This window comes from Motacilla alba, chromosome 4A (genome assembly GCF_015832195.1).
Source record: "Motacilla alba alba isolate MOTALB_02 chromosome 4A, Motacilla_alba_V1.0_pri, whole genome shotgun sequence".
In the NCBI taxonomy this organism is placed as follows: Eukaryota; Metazoa; Chordata; class Aves; order Passeriformes; family Motacillidae; genus Motacilla; species Motacilla alba.
Window position 1 is genome coordinate 11,660,168 of NC_052045.1, and position 20,435 is coordinate 11,680,602.

A 20,435-nucleotide genomic window follows, 5' to 3' on the forward strand; every position below is an offset into this window, starting at 1 on the left:
CAGCAGGACGGACTGCAGCTGCCATCGCAGGACGGCCCCTTGGTGCTGCCGAGCTCCGGCCGCCGGTCCCGGCGCACTCACGGCGCTGCCCCTCGGGGGTGGCCGGTCCCTCGTCTCGCTCCGTGTCCAGGTGGCCGGGGTCGCGCCTGGCCTCCATCTCTAGGCAGGAGGAGCGGGCCGCAGCAGAAGGCGCTGAGCAGCACGCAGAGCCAGCCGCAGCAGAAGGCGCTGAGCAGCACGCAGAGCCAGCCGCAGCAGAAGGCGCTGAGCAGCACGCAGAGCCAGCCGCAGCAGAAGGCGCTGAGCAGCACGCAGAGCCAGCCGCAGCAGAAGGCGCTGAGCAGCACGCAGAGCCAGCCGCAGCTGCCCCGAGCAGCCTCGCTGCGCGCCGGGCGGAACCCGCACCGCCGGCACGGCCCCGACTGCGCCGGGAGCGGGGCGAAGTGACATCGCCGGGCGGGCTCCCCGAATTTGAGAGTCTGATGGATATCACACAGGGCTAGGTTTTAGTTTGCTTTCCTATGGTATGTTTTTTGTTGGCATGAACAATTTTCTTGGCATCTTTGAAGATAAGGAATCTGCTTGCCAGTAAATGCTCAGAGTTAACTGCACCCAGGTTAAAACTGATCCAGACTGAGCTGTTGGAAATTCACTTGGGTTGAGTGTGTTTGTTTGCAGAGCTCCTGAAGAAGTCACTGTCAGGTGCTGTGCGTTTCCCCTCCTCACAGCAGTACAGTTCTTGTGCTACTGCAAGTGTTCAGAGCTGAGATCCAGATTTTTAAAATAACAAGGAAAAAAAAGTCCCGAGGTGAGAGCTGCGCCATTACATAAGAAGCAGGCAGGTTCTGGGATGAAGGTAAAGGCTTTGGGAAGTAATTCCCATGAGCTGTGTAGGGGGGGTGAGGCAGGTGTTTTGTTTTGAACGTGGGGGCAGAGGGGCCCTGGTTTAATGACCTTGATTAAATGCCACAGAAATGGGCTCACTGGGAGAGATTGTGTTTGCTGCAACTCAAAAGGCAAAAAGTAAAGTAGGGCAGGCACCTATAGAGAACAGTGATCCATTCTTCATGCTCGCTCCCTGGGGGAGCACAATAAGTAACAGGCTGATTTATATCTGGTAGGAAAAGTTTGGGTTCGTTGTTTAAAACAATTAAAAATCCTAGAAACAACTCCCAGGGCTGGAACAACATGTGGAAGTAATTTCAATTCACCTGTTAGAAGTAGTCCAAAACTGTTTCAAAATGAAGTGTCTTTTCTGTGTATTAAAAAAGGAAAACCTACGTGACACCTTCTTGTTTTAGCATTTAAATTGATAGGAGGTCATGTCTTGGAGTGATGGGCATTCCTGCTTAGGGTCTGGATGCTCAGAAAAACAGGGATGACACAGAGGTGATGGGCAAACTGTACTTGGAGACATGTGAGGGTAAATGCAGAAATAAGCAGGTGTGACAAACACGCAGTGACCTCTGACATCTCTGGGAGTGTTCATCATTAACCAGGTTATTGGTGATTCAAAATGGGAGAACAAGGGGAAAACTCAGTGGTTTGTGGCGTATTTTTGGTTTCATTTTTTGTTTGTTTTGGTGCTTTCCTTACAAGAAAAACCAGGCTTGCTGGAGGCTTGGTTTTTATTACCTGAAGTATGGACTCATAGCTGCTGCTTTGTGAGACAGACTCAGTTTTAGACAGAATGTGAGGCACGGAACAGGAACAATATAAAGATCTTCCAAAAACACAAACTTGTTGAACCATTTAAGTTGTATTCCACTTTTGAAATGTTAACATTGTGTTATGTGTGTACATATATTTTGAAAATAGCAATTCTCAAGTCAACCAAGACACAGAAGATAAAATACATTTCATATAAATACATTCATGGCTTAAAAAAAATAGTCTTAGAACCTGCTGACAGACTCAAGTGTAAGTATCTTTCTTACATGTATTTCACTTTTGTGATGCTAATAGGCTGACTAAAGGCTACTGACTAGAGACCAGTTTTAAAACATGGAAAAATTGGTACCATGGCTCCAGGACCAAGTAATTTTAAAAGTTGCTACCACTATGGGATATATTCCCTGTTGTCAAAAACCAACTGTGTGTATCTTAAAAAAAAATATTTTAGAAAAGCTATTTCCTTGTTTCTTTTAGTGACTCTTGTAGTTCCATGCACAACTGGATACCATCACCTTTATATACCAGATTTTCTCTCTCTCTTTCCCCTCGGGGTTCTTGGAAGGTCAGCAGGCAGTGTTCGGCACTAGCCAGAGAAAATTATGCATGGTGAAGTCTGAAGTTGGTCCCCAGGAGAAGGGATGCTTTACTTGAGGAGTGTAGAGGCATCGTTTATTTTTGCCAAAGTCTATTTTAACTTGAAAATAAAAATACATATACATGCAGAAAAATAAAAACTTGTCCTGAAATTGCAAGCTCGTGTGTTGAAGAGAAGCAATGTACAAAATCTTTTACTTTCTGTACAGTGACAATACCAAATAGTTTTTTTAACCATCATATACACAACACAAATGTTATGAATAGAAATCTATAAATACTTTCAAATGACTTTGCAATATAGAGCAGTTGAGGGCCACAGCTGTACAAAATGTAAGCAACATATATAAAACGATTAAGAAAGTGCAAAGTAGAACAGTATCAAGAGCCTCCAATTTTACAGCACTTATGGTTCAAGTGTGAAGAGTTGACAGGGATGCAGGAGCTCAGTTACAATTCAAAAGAAGACACAGTACAGGATTCGGCACACAAAATGATGAACTATTATTAAATTATATCTTCCTCCTTCTTCACATCTATGACTTCCAGTTAATAAGAGAACATTTTTATAATGAATTTCTGTAGAGTGATTTGTCCCTTTTTACAAGTTTCCAAGAAACAAAGATTCCCTGGCCACAGACTACTTTTCTGTAAGTAAAACAAGACTAGACAGGGAACTTCCTGTTGGTTTCTGGTTGCCTTATCATGCTTACCACAGTTAAAAGGTGAACGGAAATACCTTCCATAAAGGAATGCAGATGTTTAAAACCTGATCCTCTAAGTTACACCCAGGTAACCTATATTAGTACGCACACATATGTGGAGGTCTAGAGAATCATTGCCTTAAAAACATCAACCACCTCTCAAAAAAACCCACCAAAACTCCTTTGAGTTTCAAGTCTCTAAACAGAAACTGGCCGTCAGTTTAACAGCTGTTTGCCAGTCCAGGTGCAAGTTCTGCATTCAGGCACTGATTTCTCATCAGCACCTCCAGAGCTGTGCAAGTCTTTGTTTTCTTTTACACTCTGTGTCCAGTGGAAAGCTCTGCTTGAAATAAAATGCAGTGGCAATTAAAAACCTGTTTGGTGAGTTGGAAGTTGAAATAGTTAATTCAATGCTCTTGAGTGAAATTCCTTATAACTTGTTTTTAGAAAGCTTTTCAGTTCACCTTTATTTCAGTAAGTGTACTGTCTATTCTTTTGTAGGCACTGTAAATATTCAAGATATTGATGTGCAGAAGAATTCATCCATTTTCAGGCAGTGTGTTATTAGTGATCTCTAGCAAGTTCTTGACTACTGCTGTTGTCTTGGATTTGTTTTTAAATGAAGAAGGGTAGACATTGGATGCTCCTTTTCCCTCCTTGCTAGAGGGAAATATCTTATTACAAGTGTCTTATTATGATAGAAGAGTCATCACAGTTACATTATTTTTTCCTCTTTGAAATATAGGCCAGACTTCAGCACTTGTTAAAGAGAAGTTGTAAGCAGTCTGAATATGCTAGAGAAACAATAAAATTACCTGGTCACACTGCTTCACATAATGATGTCTGTCTCAAAACTGGAGATGATCACACAAACTCTATGAAGACCAATAGTGTCTAATCTGCTAAAAATTACGAATTTGGAGTCTAAGATATTCTGTTTCACTTGACAGCGATTATAGAAACAGTTGTCCATTTGGTGTATTTTTTGAATGTGTGATATCTACAGTGCACACAGACATCCAAAACTGAGGCATGAGAAGGAACCACCTGCACAGGTCAGCAGAGCTGTTTATTTGCCTCCGTACATTCTTTCGATGTCGTTGAGGTAATGGTTTTTCAGTTCTTTCCTTTTCAGCTTGAAAGCGTCTGTTACCAGCCCCGTCTCGGGGGTCCACGGCTCGGGGCTCAGCCGGACCTTGATGGGTATTTCAAATCTTTCCAGTTTCACTGAGGGGACAAGAACAAGGAAAAGCATGACTGTGATTACAAAGCCAAATGAAACACTAATCATGTTCCCTAAAAATCTGGTCAGCACCCTGTAGCTTGTATAATATGCTGTCCTACTTCATGAAATAACCTTACAGAAGGGCCACAGACAAATGTCATCCAAATTTCACCCTCACTGAGTGCTGGTTAGTGTGCAAATACTCTTATACACTCTGTGTTTAGAACCTGTATTGGATGTGACAATGCAAAATCTAAAGCTTGAAACAAATGACTGAGTAGCCTGAAGCTCTGAGACTACTGCCACAAAAGCATACACTGAAATCTACACTTGTCTCTTCGTTACAGAAATGGAATAACTAATTAACTCAGACTAGCTGGACATGCTTCATATTTAAATTACAATTAAGTACTTGTACATTTTCCCTTTCCTTTTGTTGAATGTTTCTTTCCTATATTTTCTATTCCTAAAAGTCTGATTAGAGTTCAAAACAAAGGGACTTCTTTGTATTTTTGTTACATTAACCACTTACTTTCCCTTCAGCTGGAAGCAGTGGCTTGGCACATGCACAGCCTCACTGCAATCAAGGCTGCTTCTCTCTCTTGCACAGCTAATAGCCCAAGAGGGGGGAGCAAGGGAGGAGAAAGGGAAGGGCAGGAGCAGCAGGAACAGCACAGGGAGCTGCTGCATGTGCCCAGTGGAGAGCGCTACCGGCTCCTGCAGGTAGGCTGGGAATGGGATCCACAGCCATGGACTTGTAGCTGAATGCCAGCACAGCCTCTGGGGGGCAGCAGAAGTGGGACCCAGCAGCTCCTTTGCCTTTCTAACTCCAGCTGCTATCAGGATGTGCTGCTGCCTCTCACTCAGATGTGTCCCTGCTCATGATGAAGGTGCATCATGCTCTGCTGAGAACGTAGAACTACCTCTTTAACATAGTTTTGAAAATAGTTTCCCATAAATTAGTTGTATCTCAATAGTAGATTACTATCTGGAAGGCAGAAAGAATGCATAAGCAAAGGGTTTAAGTACACAAAGCTATTTGGATAGTAATCTGCTCAATTCATGATAAAAACCTCCAGGGATGAAAGTGTTAAAACCTAAGCCTTAAACATATGGATTGATTTACTTTTTTCAAGGTAAGACTTATTAGTGTCTTTCCTTCTTGTTTTCCCATTTTTAAAAGGCAGATTCTCCTCTCTGTTTAAAAGAAAGTACTTAGCATGTGCTTAAGTGCAGCTTTTAGACTTTCTTCCCCACTGAGTTTGTTCATTTTTTTGGTCCTTTTTTTGTAAAGGACTGATGACACTTTTGATCGTTCAGTACCACAGCAAGGAGTAACAGGCTTTTAAGCCTCTACAACCACAAGAATCATGGCTGTTCAAAGCTGTAGGGAACAAAGTTCTATGGGGAAAAAATGCTTTGAAATCTCTTGCTTAACCAGTTTCCTTGCCAGCAAATGCCTTGCAACTTTTCTTCCAATTAACAGCTCTTTTGGGCCTTATTTTAACCATATTAGACAAGAAACTTGTCTCCAGAATTTAGCTGGAAAAAACCTTCCGATAATTTGTTAAAATTACAAGTAGTATAGTAATCAATACAACCAGTATTATGTACATTCCTGGGATAATATGCAACAATTTTGTGTGGTCCTTGTCACGATAAACCATTCAGTTTTGGCAGATACAGAGAAACTGGAAGGAGGAGGAGCAGTTAGTGAGGATAGTGGCAGTTTTTGCTGGATAAGCCCCCATGGCCAGCAGGATGTGCTGTGGTACTTACTCTTGTTTGCCACTTCTTTAATCTCCCGCAGTATTTCTGCTTCCATTGTGGGATTGTTACAAATGTCCACCCAGCTTCCACTGATGCCTTTCTGCTCAGCCAATGCTGTCAGCTTCTTCTGGTTAGGGACCACAAAACTGATCACGTAGGACTGGTCACTACACAGAGTGGCAAGAGAAGGAAGGAAAAAGGTTCAGTCAAGACTTTCAGGGTGTAAATTACCTGCTGCTGGACCCACAAATGCCCAGGTTATTCCACCATACAGAACCCTTCTTGTACATTAAGTCTTCCCATCTGAAGGCTTATCAAGAAGATATTCTAAGCTGGTTTACAACATCAGGTTTGATCCAAATGAGGCTGTGCTGTCATTTCACTCATGCACATCTCAGTTTAGCTCCTCAGCTAGACCTGGCATTTAACCACTTCTCTGCAGTTCCCCCTCATGTAGGGAGAGAGGGAAAGATGTTGGGACTATTTCTAAAACTCACTGGAAAACTTTGGATCAGGTGCAACGTGTCCAGATTAACTTTTCACTGAGATTCTGACAGCCAGAACATATGCTAAATATATTAATATATAATGATATACACACGTTTAAGGAAGGGATGGGATGGAATAGAGGAATATCTAGATAGGAGAAATGCCAACAGAAAAACAGGTAATTTCTTCAGCTTTTAGGGAATCTGGAAAGCTGTGCTTCTTCAGACATGTTTGTAACTTGTAATCTGATGGAGAGGGTTATTAGAAGGAAACCATGGAGAACTACAGCGGGATTAGAGAAGTGGATCAGAGCCTGTACTTCATGTTTACTGTAAGCAGAGTTTCTTAATTAATACTGCTCTTACCTTTTGGCATAAGCACAGATATTGTCAATCAGTGGGCAGTTCTTCAGTGCTGCCTCTACTTTGCCCAGAGATACATATTCTCCTGCTTGTAGCTTTACCAAGTCCTTCTTGCGATCTACGAGTCAGGGGAAGGGAAAAAAAGAAAACCTTGTTTCATTTAAACTTGAGCACTCCACAGACTCATCTCCATGCATACCACCTATGTGTTTTGTGCTATGCCAGATCTTAATGGACAAGTTTTAAAGCAGCTAATAGCTGCCAAGTTTATAAAGATTTCTGTAAAAAGTGTTACAGCACTACACTTCTTGTCACACAGATTGTAGGAAAGGACTCTGATTTTAAAGCTTTGTAATTAATCCAAAAGTTAATCTTGTATTTATTCTTTAAAGTCCATGTGCTAAATTTAGATGATGATAATATCACAGGAAATGGCATCACTTCCAAAATTTTTTCTCCAGCTAAGAGGACTTCTGGAAATGTGTTTTACACTGGTTCTGTAAATAGGTAACCTTGAGAAGATTAGCCCAGGCCAAGCCAACAGTATTAATAACATGTTTGTAATCATAGTTAGTCAATACTTTGTAATATATTAAGGTATCAAAAACTGAGACCCACCTATGATCTGCAGACACCCATCTGGATGAAATTCCCCAATATCTCCTGTACAGAACCATCTCTGGCCATTCTCATCAACAGAAAACTCTTCTGTTGTCTTCTCTTCATTTTTAAAATATCCCATGGAGACGTTGGGTCCACCAATTATAATTTCTCCTCTAGGATTAGGCTTGTCTTTATTCGTATAGCCTCCTGAAAACAACACAGTCCCAAGCAATTATTTTTAACTTATATATCCTTCTGCCAAGAAAATACTTTAAAACTTCAATTTGAAGTTAAAGCACACTAAGTGATGACTATTATCAAAGATAAAAAACAGTTTTTTCATATGCTACACCTAGCTGAGCAGATAGGCAAAGATACCAGCTGGACAGAGGCTAAATTAATTAGTCTGAAATCAGAATAATTACTACTCTCACCTTCTTGCCAGTCTCTCAGTTTTATTTCACAACAAATAAGAGGAGCTCCAACTCTGCCAGTGCTGTAATCAGCAGCTTAGGGAGAAAACAAGAAAGAAAACCAAGATTTTTTGTTATTTGAAATATGAGTAGGGTATATCTTAAGTTACTTTATTGCAGAACTACATCTGTAGTATTGTAGCTGTATTTTGACTTGTTTTAAAAAAATTAAGAATCACCAAACAACCATACACATCTATTTCTGAACTTCTGTATTTCCACAGGTGTTTTAACTACCTTCTGTAATGGTTCCAGCTCCACATGTTTCTGTCAGTCCATAGCCTTGCCCAACAGGACAGCAGAAACAGATGTTCATGAATCTTTGTGTTTGAGGTGACAGTGGTGCTCCTCCAGAAAGCATCATTCGGACGTTCCCTCCCAGCAGGGCCTTTACTTTTTTAAACAATAGTCTTGAAAGAAGGCGAAAAGCATTAAAAATTATTCACTTAGCCCACTCTTGTAAGAAGACACAAACCTTCTTCCTTCCTTCCTATCTGGAACACCATAAAAATTAACTTTTCCCAGATTTTAGCAGACAGCAGGGCTAACCCAAACCCATCACCTCTTGTGTAACACTTGAGGAGGCAGAATTCCCGTAGTTTAACAAACATTCCAGTTTTATCACTTAAAAAAAAGCAGTGCAATGAAAATGAACCAGGCAGCTGTTTGGAAGATTAGTCATTACCATCTTAGCTGTTTCCAGTAAGAACTTGGACTCCGTCAGTTACTCATTAGATGTGATTTGCATGGCAGATGAGAGCTGTCTGATAGCTCAGAGATCATTCTTTTAGACTGTCCTAACAGATCCCAAGACAAAATGCACCCTTGGCCCACGAATGCTACTTACATGTTACACAGAGGTGCATCATATCCCCTCTTGATCTGTTCCAATTTGTAGTCATAGCCTATCTTGAACAGAGTTCTCTGAATATAGTTCATCTCTTGAACTTTACTCATGACATTCTTGTAAATTCTGTCCATTATTTCCTAGGAAGTGTTAATAAAAAGGAAAATTACCACATGGGACAGACCAGCATGTGTAAATTAAATCCCATGTCATAAGTAACACCCAACACTCCCCCCCCTCCCCCCAATTATCCTTCCTTTAAAATGGATAACAAGAGTGAAATCTTTGCATCATGGGGTTAGGCAGTGCTCAAGTGCAATGCTTTTAACATGTGATCAATGAGCCAATTTACAGACTGTTGCAGCTTGGAGCTATTTACACCTGAACCTGTACTTAAACTGTGACAAACTGATTTAGAAAATTTTAAATTCATGTTTAACTCAATCTCTTTGCTAAAGGTTGGTATATTCCCCTCACAGTCTGTCCTGCTTCAGAGTGCAGCAATTGTTAAGTGCAAGGGAGTGAACTAAGAATTCATTGCGCCATTTCCTTTTCCAAGAGAGCTCTTCAACTTTCAGAGAAACATGATTGCAGTAATTCCAATTATCTGACAAAAATCCACCACAATTCTGTCACAGACCAGAGATTAATTTTCATTAAAAGAATAAGCTTACAATCACCCAAATACACAGAACCTAAAACATTGTTCAGGCTGGTGAAGTATTTAATAGAAATTTAAAGACTGGCTCCTTCAAGTTTGTTTTGAAGCACAATGTTTTGAAGTATTTATGTGCTTTCTCTCCATGTAATAAATTTAAATGAATATTTTCCAAAAGGTTGGAGTTTTCAGTCATGCTTATTGTCACTCTGTTAATTATTAAGAAGATGACCAAGCCTCTTTATATGCTCATGATTTTATAAAACAAAAGAATGCAAGTGACTTGGCTATTCTAAGATGTTGCAAAACAACCATATCCAACCAAAACTCAGTATTCCTAAACTCGATTACATCCTCCTACTCACTCCCCACCACCATGTGGCACAGCCAGTGCTACCAGTTTTATGAGCCACAGATGTGACAGGATCCTAAAAGCAGCACCTGTGATGGCAGCACATGTGAGGAGGGCCTTGGCACCAGAAAGACACAAACATTTGTGGAGTTTCTGGATAGCACCACAGCCTTGTGGAGTGCAGGAGCCTGGTCACTCCCAGAGCAGTGGAGCCTGCAGAAGCAGGAGGAGTTCCAGCCTCCTGATCACTCTTTCCTCTGAGAGAAGGCTAACCCTGAGAACAGCAAGACAGACTCAGCCTTGGTGTTACCCTGACCTGCTAAGCCTGTGACTGAGCCAAATGCCCATCTCCTTACAGAGGATTCCCTCTTGGCCAGAGCCACCCTGCTTGTCCCTCTGCAAACAGGAGTTCCAGACCGTGACCTTTTGTGTCAGTAGCCCAGTAAAACACCACTTGTAACTACAGAAACATTGACAGGTTTGGATCAAAAAGGATCTTGGCAGACTACAGGCAGTCTCTTGTGCTCATCTGCAGCACCAGTACTCAGTTCAATCCAACAGCTGCAATGTCTGCTCTTTTCCTATTAGTGACAGTCACTTACATGTGAAGAGCAAAACATCTCAGTAAATACATTTTTCTAGCATAAAAAAACAGGAAATGGTTTTTTGCTGGACATATCTGCTTCTGTGTACTTACAGGCACAGCTGCCATCAGTGTAGGCTTAAGTACAGTACAGTCTCCTTTGCTTCCCTTCTTAATTTTACTTGACTGTAAAAAGGAAAAAATGTCAATTTATGAAGCTGAAAACAAAACAGTGCTTGAAAACTAAAGGACTAACAAAAGGAGGAGATATATTAGCATGTAATTTGTTCAAATATCTTCCCCTGTTCCTGTGTCTTTTGCCCCCATTGCTAAGGAAAGGGTAATGATTAGCATCTATTTCAACCAAAATACTCAATCTTTCACTTTGTTTATCTTTCTCTTACTTCCTCCCTCTAGTACTTGCTTTCTCCTCCATCTTCCTTTGGGAGCTTGTTTTGCTTGATGCAAATCTCTCTACAAGCAAAACATACAGAGGAATCTATTCTGGCTTAATTTACTCTTATTTATCTGAATTGCTAAAGGGAAAAAGGCAAAGGACTAAATAGAAGATCTGCAATAACTGGATAAAGAACTGATAAAGTGAGACCAAAACTTAAGACCACTTTAAACAGTTCAGCTGACCTATTAAGAGCTGTTCTTACCCTGTTATCCAGTGGATAACACTATAGGCATTTATTAGGAATGCGTTTAGACTTCCTAAGTATCATAAAAGCAAAGGTTTTATTAAAATTTATATGGTACAACCCACCACTGTTGTTCACCAGGAATGTTAATTTGCATCATTTTCCAAAAAAAATTACATTTCTGAAGTGTACCATATACATCAGCATTTCTTTACTGAAGGAGGAAGCTGAGCAAGGAGAGAACAGGCTGCAGAAGTGAAGTTTGCTCCCCACCTTGCTCTGCTAGCCCTCACCTGATCCGAGAGAGTGAGAGGAGAGGAATAACCAATCCTGCAGCCATAAGTGATGCAGGAAACTTCTGCTGTCAGTTCTAACACATGGGCCAGAGGCAAATAACCAATGTAAGTGTCCTTGGGTCTGGGAAAGAAAATTAATTAACCATGAGTCACAAGTGGACTGAAAATGCCATTTAACCATTTTATAATGTGCTTGGTTATTAGTTTTTGATTGACCTGGATCCCAGGAGCTTATTCTCCTGCACACAAGACAGGTGTGATTTCAACCACAGTATATGAACAAATTGGGGAAATATGCTCGTACTGAAATCAGTACAAATTACAGGATTTGCCTTGTTTTCTAGGAAACTCTGATTCCTTAGTCCTTTACTGCTATTTCCTCTCCTTGTGGGAGGTTTCATTTCAGTTATGAAATCAAGGATGAAATAACTAACTTTAAAATAATGACCAATGATTTACAAAGCCCTGTCTGTCATCTTCTTCTAGGATACATTACTGGAAAGAGAGCTGATTACTGAAGTACTGAGGCTGGTTTCAGAAAGTAATTGCTCAGAGATTTCTCAGCAAGAACCTCAGAGCTGTCACTGAACAGCAGCTTTCAGCACCCAGAGCTGGGTTTATAGCCTCTCACAACAGCAGTCTGGCATCAGGGCTCGTTTCAGCTATTGACCCTTCTGTGAATGCAGAAACAAATACACACACTTCCATGAAAAACTTCCTCAAAACATTCATGTGAAGGAATCTGCACTTGGTTTTACAGTTTTCAGTGCATAATTTATTATTCTTCTGCTCCTTCACTGAACTGTACTTTAGCAGATTCTGCAGCAGAGTGGTGTCTCCAGGTCAATGCAGTGCTAGGCTCTGACATGCTTGTAAACTGATTGTAGGTGCCTGAAGATGTCTAAAAACATTTCCCAAGTTGCACTAGAGGAGGAATCTCTTATCTAGTGGTATCCTCTGATACTCAAAAGTGCAAAAATCCATCACAGACTTAGAGCTAAGGGTAATTAAAAAAAATAAGGGTAATTAAATAAAAATGCAACAGCACATGAGAAAACAGCTATAGAAGGGCATATTTTTCAAACAAGTTCACACACACAAGATGTATTTCTTATAAATTAAAAAGCAGTGGCCTCACAATAACATGAAGAAACTTGATAACACAATGCCAGCAGCAGACTCTATAAATGTGACACTTTCTGAGGTTGTTTTAGGTCTCTGTGCACAAGACAATGAAGTGTTTCTTACCCCAGTCCAGGTATTCTCTCACACTGTCCTGTCATTCCAGCTATTAGGTTTTTATGCATCATCATCACTCCTTTGGGTCTCCCAGTAGAGCCACTGGTGTACATTACTAAAGCCAAGTCTGTAGGAACAGGTCTGCTTGGCAGAATGCTTGCTACAAAATTCAGGAGAAAAACTGTTACTTATTCTATTCTACTTTCTAAATTATTTCTGTAATTAATCCATGTGCAAATGTCTGTACTCAGTGTGAAACAGGTGCTTCATGGAAGGCCAGCACAGCAGGTTACTGCACGGCCAGTGCTGGAAAGAGCAGTCATCTGGTTTTAAGAGGAAGAGAGGGAAGGCCAATTTTGAAAGGAATGATGAGTTTTGAGCATCTACACAATCTGGGTGACACTTCTGTCACTGTGGTTTCATAGAAGTTTCATAGAAGGAGCCTTTTGAAGACCAAATAAAACTGTCAAAGGCAGCCAAGGGGAGAAATACAGCACTGATGATAAACAGCAAGTTGAGTAAAAACAGAACAAAAAAAACAACACCCCAAAAACCTGCAAGTCAGCTTTTCTGTCCATCAGTCTTTCAAAGCCAAGGTTGTAGAGGTAAGATTCCTTTTAACTCCCCCTCCTGACATTTTTTTTAAAATTTTAAATAAACTTTCCTCAGGTAAACTGCAGGTTTAGTAGAAAAGTAGTAAGCTTAGAACACTTGACTTCTGATTGTTGTTTTAGTCCTCTTTATTCTTAGGATGACAATCATCAGCTTTCATGGCTTTCACAGTGTCCGCAAGGAAGCAGGCTTTTCAGAGACTAAGCCCAAGAAAAAACACCCCTTAGGGTCACTGCAGGTCTGTATCAGCACCTCAGGCTGATCAGAGATAAGCAGCTGTGATGAATGTGTGTTTCCCAAAGCTCCTTTGCCAGTTGATCTCCTCCTTTATTCCAGAAGAGACGTGGTTAATTACAGACTGCTGATGTAAGGAGAACAGATCAGCAGGGCTGGGTTTTCCTTCCTTAAAGCAGATGTTTACAGTCACTCCTGGCTGCCCAATGGAGCAAGGAATTATTCCTCTAGCCTTAAGTGCTTTTTAGCTACAGCTTGGTTAAGATAATGAACATTTTCAAGCAAGAAACCAAAAAATCTTGATGTGCTTTCTCCTCTTTTCTTAGAAAAAATAGTGAGAGTAAAATAAATAAAAGGTAAGAGTAGCAGAAAATAAAGCATTAAACCAGTTTCTATTTCATTTCCTAAAACAAAGATGAAGTATTAAATTATTCTGGTTATGGTTTACAAATTAAAAACAAAGTTTTATCCTGACATACATGACACATGAACAAAAGATATAAAACAAGTTTTTTTGTTTATTTAAAGGGAGCTGGAGGATGAACTGGCAACCTGTCACTGCCTTTGTTGGTGACAAAAGCCACCCTTTGCTGGGTGGGGGGTTTTCTGCTACACATCCCTCTTAACCCAGGTGCTAACACTGCTTCATTCGTCAGTCCTCTGGGAATTCACTTACAGTTTTCTGGTTTGGCTCCCAGCTCTTCTACTGCCTGCATACTATGAATCTCCACATTTTCAGGGTATTCTGATTTATTGACAGTCTTCTTGTCCACATAAATGATATGTTTCAGGCAGGAGACTTGTGTCAGTGCAGTCTACAGAAGAGAAATGAAATTTTTAGTAGTGTACTGACTGAACTGTAGGGTTGTTTTTAGCAGGTGAAGATGATACCAAATTACCTTAAGTTTGCTCTCAAGGAGTTCCACACTCGTGACCAGATACGATGCTCCACACTCGTTGAGACCATAGGTCACTGCCTCTTCCCCCAGGGTGGCATAGAGAGTGACAACTGTCACAGGGATGGGAGAGGACACAAAAGAAGGGTAAAAGTAAAACTAAATGCAAAAGCTCTTGCTTTAGCTTACTGGAAAGGACTCAATTGGGAATTTTCTAATTTGGAAATAAAACAGCTTTTGATTTTTCCACATCAGAAATGTTATAGCACAAGAGACCTCTGGAACAAGGAGGACAGCTGGGCAAGAAGCATGTCCTTACTAAGAGCATGGTCAAATACTGGAACAGGGTTCCTAGACAGATGATTGATGCCCCAAGACTGTTTAGGAGGCCTTTGAACAATGCTCTAGGTGACAGGCTGTAACTTTTAGTCAGCCCTGAAGTGGTTAGGCAATTGGAAGGAACCTATAATGGTCATCTGCATCCTCCTGAAATAATTCTGCTTTTTCTATAGCAGAAATTATCAGAACAAACAGATGCACCAAACCCCAACAATAATGTACAAAGCAATCCCAGAGTAAGCAACTAAGAGCAGATGTTCTGCCCCTGAGCTCTCTGCAACCACAACTCAGGGAGACAGGTAACACTCAGACATTACAGGGCACCAGCTTAAAGCTGGGCACGGCTACAGGCAGCTCTTCATACACTGTCAGCTACTTTCCTTGCTTCCATGGAATTAGTGATGGCAGCAAGGCAGAGAATCAGACTAATGAATCAGACTGCTTTTCACACTGCCAGATTATTTTTAACCCAGACTGGCTACAGGAATGCCATTAAGTGCCTCCCAGGCACAATGGAGTTCACCTCTCCCCATTATCTCTCTACTGAAAAAAACCCTTCTTTAGTATCATTTGCTATCTCCAACTGTCACCTCCAAAGACCATGAAAGGAATTTAACAGTGCTGTGAGATAGGGTTCACACAGAACAGGAGAAAGAGTAACGTGATACAGCTATTTCTGCTGCCTTTCAAAGTACAGGGATCCAGACCAAATTAACCATAGTCTCCTACTTCAGTAGGGAGTTCATCTCTTCCACTACTGCCCCTGAAGAGCCTCTCTGCACACTCTGCTCAGTAGCTGCTGCTCACACAGGCAGCTACTACTGCTGAGAGAAAAAGAGACAGCCCAGTGCCAGCAAAAAAAAAAACAGGCTGTGGGTTCACAGTGTGTTGTGTGCAAAATGGGCACCGGAGTGCTCAGTAACCACTGCAGCTCACCAAGTTTAACTCCCATTAGAGATTTCTGACAGCTTGAATAAAAAAAAAAGGAAAAAAAAAGAAAAAAGAAAATCCATACATAATTGTAATGAATTTGAGCAGCTTATAAATGTCACCAAAACAGACCACCCACAGACTATCATATGATTTTGTTCACCATTCTCTTCTGATAACCATTTCATCTTTTGGATGTATAATTTAGGATTCAGACAGAAAATACTGTAAAAACATCCCACATTTTGTGGGGAGAAATACAACTAACATCTTCAATGCAACTACTGACGTCTTCAGAATATTTAAAACAAGTGGAATGACAAGCGTACTATTTTGTCATTTTAACATCTAGAACATAGTACAATAATATCATAAAAACAGTTTCATAATTATGAGCAAGTTAATTTTAGGAACATCCACAACGCCTAGGACAGACTGAAAACTTCTAAGAATCAGACCATCAGCAGAGAATTTAAGAAATTCTTACACCTCCAATGACAAGACTGGCAGAGTCAAAATACATAACAGCCAGATCTGTGCGGAGAACTGGTTCTAAAACCCACTAGAAGCAACCAAGTTGAGCACTCACGAGGGAAGTTGTACTTGAAGCAGGTGAGAGCTACAATCATCCACTCAGCCCGGGTCTCACAGAATATGACAACGGTGCTTTTCGGGGTTAGTCCCAGCGCAGTCAGTCCATTCCCCAGGCGAGTAATCTTCTCATTTACTTCTTCGTAGGACAACCATCTGTAAGTTCCTAGAATTAACTTTTTAGAGGAAAAAACAATGAATTTTCACGACAAGAAGCTTCTGTTATAGCTCTACTGGCTGATGTGAATTGGTGCACAACACCATAAATACACAGTCTGCCATTCATTAAGAAATTGCTTTCATTTTACTTGAAGTAGAATAAACAGTGCATCCTGTATATTCTGTTATTCCCCAACTACAATAAAATTAATGGTTTATTAGATGATGACTGAGGAAGAGCTCTAAAGGGACATGCATTGTTGAAGCAAGATACAAAGCAGCTCAAACCCAAGTCAGAATTAGGTAAAAAGTTACAAGTTTTACCTTTTTGAATACTTTTCCATTTGGTTGCATTTCATTTTCTTCACTCAGAATTTCCCTGGTTCCAAGACAGTCCTTCTTCCCAAACTTTGCTAAAGCATGGTCAAAGAGCTTGTCCAGTGTGTCTGCTCCAGGGATGTTTATGTTTGCTAGTGAGTCCAGGTGAGTGACAGAGCGGTAGGGGCTCCCCGGCTTGTCCGAGATGGGTTTAGCTTTTAACCGCTTTGCCATAGCCTTTTTCTTCTTGGCATTGGTAAGAAAATACCAGGGAATGAATACCAGCATACTGTACAACCAGATTAACAAGTACACAGGCAGCAAGAGAACGGCACACATTTCTAGCCTAAATTTCATTATGGGTATTTAAAATAGAAACTCTCTTATGAGTTCTGAAGCAGGGAAGAGCAAGGCAGCAGTGCAGAGTGGTGTAGGGAGAAGCAACAGTAGCTGAAGCTTAGGTAGTGCTGATTCAGAGCAGCTGCAAAATTTTAGTAACCTTTGAGAGCCAACAGTGGACACGTACGGGCGAAAACCAGTGCCAAGCAGAGAGCAGAAAAAAGAAAGAAAAAATAATTAAATTAGTAATATTATAATCAATTAATTCGTTTTAGTCCTTCTAAAAGCTCACTTCAAAAGCATCGCTGCACAATGGAGCAGTGAACTGCTCTGGGGATGAAAGAGGATGAATCTTTTCCATACTTGTTTCATGCATTCACAAATATTTACTTCTCACAGACTTTTCCCCGCTATTTCTGTTTGTATAGTTCAGGGCTGTTGAGATGAAGTCTGTCCTTCACAACATAATATTGTGTTTAAGCTGCTTGAGTAATGACACAATTGTGTAATTATGGGAAAGGTCAACACTTGTTTTCCCACTAAATATTTGTACTACAGAGAAAAGGTACAGCAGATTGCTTTACTGCTTTACAGAATATTCTACCAACTTCCGTTCAGATTAAACTCTATCTTGATATATTCAAAAATAGTATATAGACTCAAAAGTCTACATGCTGTAATCTAGAAACTATATAATATTCCAAAACAGCTTTATTAAGTTTGCTCCAGCAACTGCATTTTTAATCTTCTGCTGTTCAGCTCTGAATGTCAGACTCTTGGAAAGAGATTATGCAGATTTGCTTTTCGAATTTCAAAAAGTACTTCAATACACGCATTTCAAACTCCAAGTATGGAAAACAGAATAAAATCTGACCAATTTAACTCAATTTAAAACAAAGTACAATTTGGCAAGATTTTGTCTGTCCGTCAGAAATCTTTCCTCATTAAGGAGAACTGGGCCTAAATAAGGACTGGTGGTGAGTGGGAGAAAAACAAAACCATCACAGCAAACCGAGTCATGGCCAGCCCACCGGCCTGGGACCAGTCCACCCTGGCATGTGAGAGAGGGGTGGTTATCTTCACCCGGCTGCTGTGCAAACAGCCTGCTAACACATCACCCACGCTGCCACAGCGGGGAGAACAGAAGGCACAGGTGCACCAGCCAAGGGCAGAAGCTCAGACAGGCAGGGGAGCCAGTGACACTGACACCCACCATCAGAGCCCGGGCTCTCATGGACACCATCTGATAAACAGAATGGATGAGAATAGGGAAATTCTCAGGGCTCCATCAAGAATTAAAAGAACGTAGGCACACCTCAAAATACACCTTTATTAATATATTTGTCACCCTCAGGTGATGAGGGAGGCTACAATTAACATTTCAGGTTAAACAAGACAACTGCTACTTACAGCAGACAGAAGTCAGTTAACAGGTTGGTGGGTTATTTAATGAGAATTTCAATATAAGCAGTTGTGTTGTAGCCAATATCAACAGTTTTAAGGTAATGTAAGACTGAGAGATCTGCAGATATTTAAAACAACATGACCACCACATTAATTTTGTAATTACAGCTACAGAATAAAATGACTATTGAATGATAGTATAATAAACTAAGCTAAACTAAACTAAGCTCAGACTTGTATGGATGGAAGTATCGTGCATATTTCTTTTTATAAAAAAATGAATGCTACATTCTTTTCAAAATGTACATGGTTTATTCTGCTCTGGTGAGCCTCACCATCAACCTCAGCAGAAAAGAGATCAGTTTACTTCCCAAAGCTCCAGTTCTCTAAAATGAAGGATTATTGGTTTATAACACAAATCTTGCATTATACTTTCATCCCAGTTAATTCAGTGCTCCAAAACCAGCAGCTGAGTCTGTATTTCAAAGACAAGTCAGCCATGGCTCTAAGACTTGGTAAGGAAATGTCAGGACACACCCATGGTCACACATAATGCTAGGAGTTCAAATAAACCCCAGGGGGGAACTCTGGCTGCTCCTCATCTCCCAACAATGAACATATGACCAGGCACACTGACTTGGATAAAAAGCTGAGTTGTTGGAGTACTGCAAACTCTTAAACACAATGAGACAGTACCACAGCTTTTCTTTGGGCTGCATAGGAGCTTGTTCAGAACTGGTGCTACTGTGAAACACTACTGGCTAATAATCAAGAACTGGCTAATTCAGGAAGGGGGGAGAGGAAGGTTGTAATTATTTCATTTTGGAATTTTAACTTAATTTGTAATACTTTAAAAAGTGTTTCTAAAAACAGAAAACTCAGGTAATTTGTATATATTTGTAGTAATTTAAAAGAGACTCACATGTCTATCCTGGCAAAAATCAGTTGTAATTCTCAAGAGACATCAATTGGGAAAACTTAGTGAGTCCCAGAAAGACAACTGTGGCTTTTTCCTTTGAACACGCTCATGCAAAACCTCACACACACACACAGACACAGAGGTGTACTTACAAGGGATCTCACAGTGAGACTGAGTGTTGATTAGACAGTTGATTAGACACTGATTTTCAGTGTTGATTAGACCTACATTAAAACAGAAAAAACGAACATATTAGAATTTGGAATGTTTTTTGCCTTGCAGAAAGGAGGAATCTTTAGAACTTCCACCCTACTGCCCCTAAGAAGCACAGGCTATGAATCCAGACAGAGGTGTAACACAACCCATACCAGGGAGAGCAATCACAACACAGGAAAAGATCAAGCTTCCAAACTACACTGGACAGACAAGAGATGAAGCTGCCAAAAAAGAAGCTTAACTTTTATGCGACACTACTTCCTCCTTTTCATATTTAAACATGTTCTGAATAAAATTATGAACAGAAGCTTAATGCAATTTAATTACCAATGAAACCCAAAAGACAAGGAAGAGACTTTCATATTGCACATGGTCCATTCTTCTGACTCACGGCAGAACAAGAAGCTCTTTGTCACTCCTGATAGATGAATATCAGTAGAAACACGAACTCAGGACTACCCATGGCACACATTGCCCAAGAGAACATGAAGTGGATTTGGGGTATTGAGGTAAGAGGAGTTTCCAGAACAAAAGCATGTTCATAAAGGCAGTCAGGCCTCATTGGTCCCATGACCAGTGTAATAAAAGATGGCTCTGTGTAACTGCAGAGATAAGGCTCCAAGAGGTCTAGTGCAGAAAGCTTTAACTGATGTTTAACCTAGTTATATTTTAAAGGTCTTCCCCATAAGTCTAAGATTTTAAGCAGTTTTTACACTGAGTTAAATGTCCCTTGCAAAATTCTACTACAAAGACTTTCTCTTGAAATATCAAGAAGAGGTGCTAGAATGCTTTTAGAGTTACTGGCATTTGCATGTGGCTGTATAAGATTTTGATCCATTGCAGGATCATCCCAAACTCGTGCTAAATAAATATTTATCATCTCTTAAATATACTGCATATAACAGACTGACATACTCAAAGGTACCTCCATACCAGTTGTACTTAGTTAGAAGCCAAACTTAGCT

General features: G+C 40.5%; 2 protein-coding genes across 4 annotated transcripts in view; one reads left to right on the top strand and one right to left on the bottom strand.

Moving 5' to 3' along the window:
* NXT2 (nuclear transport factor 2 like export factor 2) overlaps positions 1–20,435 on the top strand; it is an 85,184-nt gene that overhangs the window by 54,251 nt on the left and 10,498 nt on the right. The gene's annotated exons all lie outside the window — the stretch shown is intronic.
* The window catches only part of ACSL4 (acyl-CoA synthetase long chain family member 4), a 36,310-nt gene continuing 17,614 nt past the window's right edge, over positions 1,740–20,435 (bottom strand). Inside the window, exons 2-16 of one of the 3 annotated variants that reach the window (XM_038164656.1) lie at positions 19,407–19,478; positions 16,599–17,091; positions 16,114–16,291; positions 14,259–14,368; positions 14,036–14,174; positions 12,523–12,673; positions 11,272–11,395; positions 10,449–10,520; positions 8,742–8,881; positions 8,132–8,304; positions 7,856–7,930; positions 7,437–7,628; positions 6,822–6,936; positions 5,977–6,134; positions 1,740–4,199 (exon numbers count right to left, since the gene is read on the bottom strand). In XM_038164656.1, the coding sequence (XP_038020584.1) occupies positions 4,042–4,199; positions 5,977–6,134; positions 6,822–6,936; positions 7,437–7,628; positions 7,856–7,930; positions 8,132–8,304; positions 8,742–8,881; positions 10,449–10,520; positions 11,272–11,395; positions 12,523–12,673; positions 14,036–14,174; positions 14,259–14,368; positions 16,114–16,291; positions 16,599–16,949 (2,136 nt within the window). In that variant the 5' untranslated portion in view covers positions 16,950–17,091; positions 19,407–19,478 and the 3' untranslated portion in view covers positions 1,740–4,041. The remainder of the gene's footprint in view (positions 4,200–5,976; positions 6,135–6,821; positions 6,937–7,436; positions 7,629–7,855; positions 7,931–8,131; positions 8,305–8,741; positions 8,882–10,448; positions 10,521–11,271; positions 11,396–12,522; positions 12,674–14,035; positions 14,175–14,258; positions 14,369–16,113; positions 16,292–16,598; positions 17,092–19,406; positions 19,479–20,435) is intronic. The other 2 variants (XM_038164658.1, XM_038164657.1) reach the window with 2 other exon arrangements.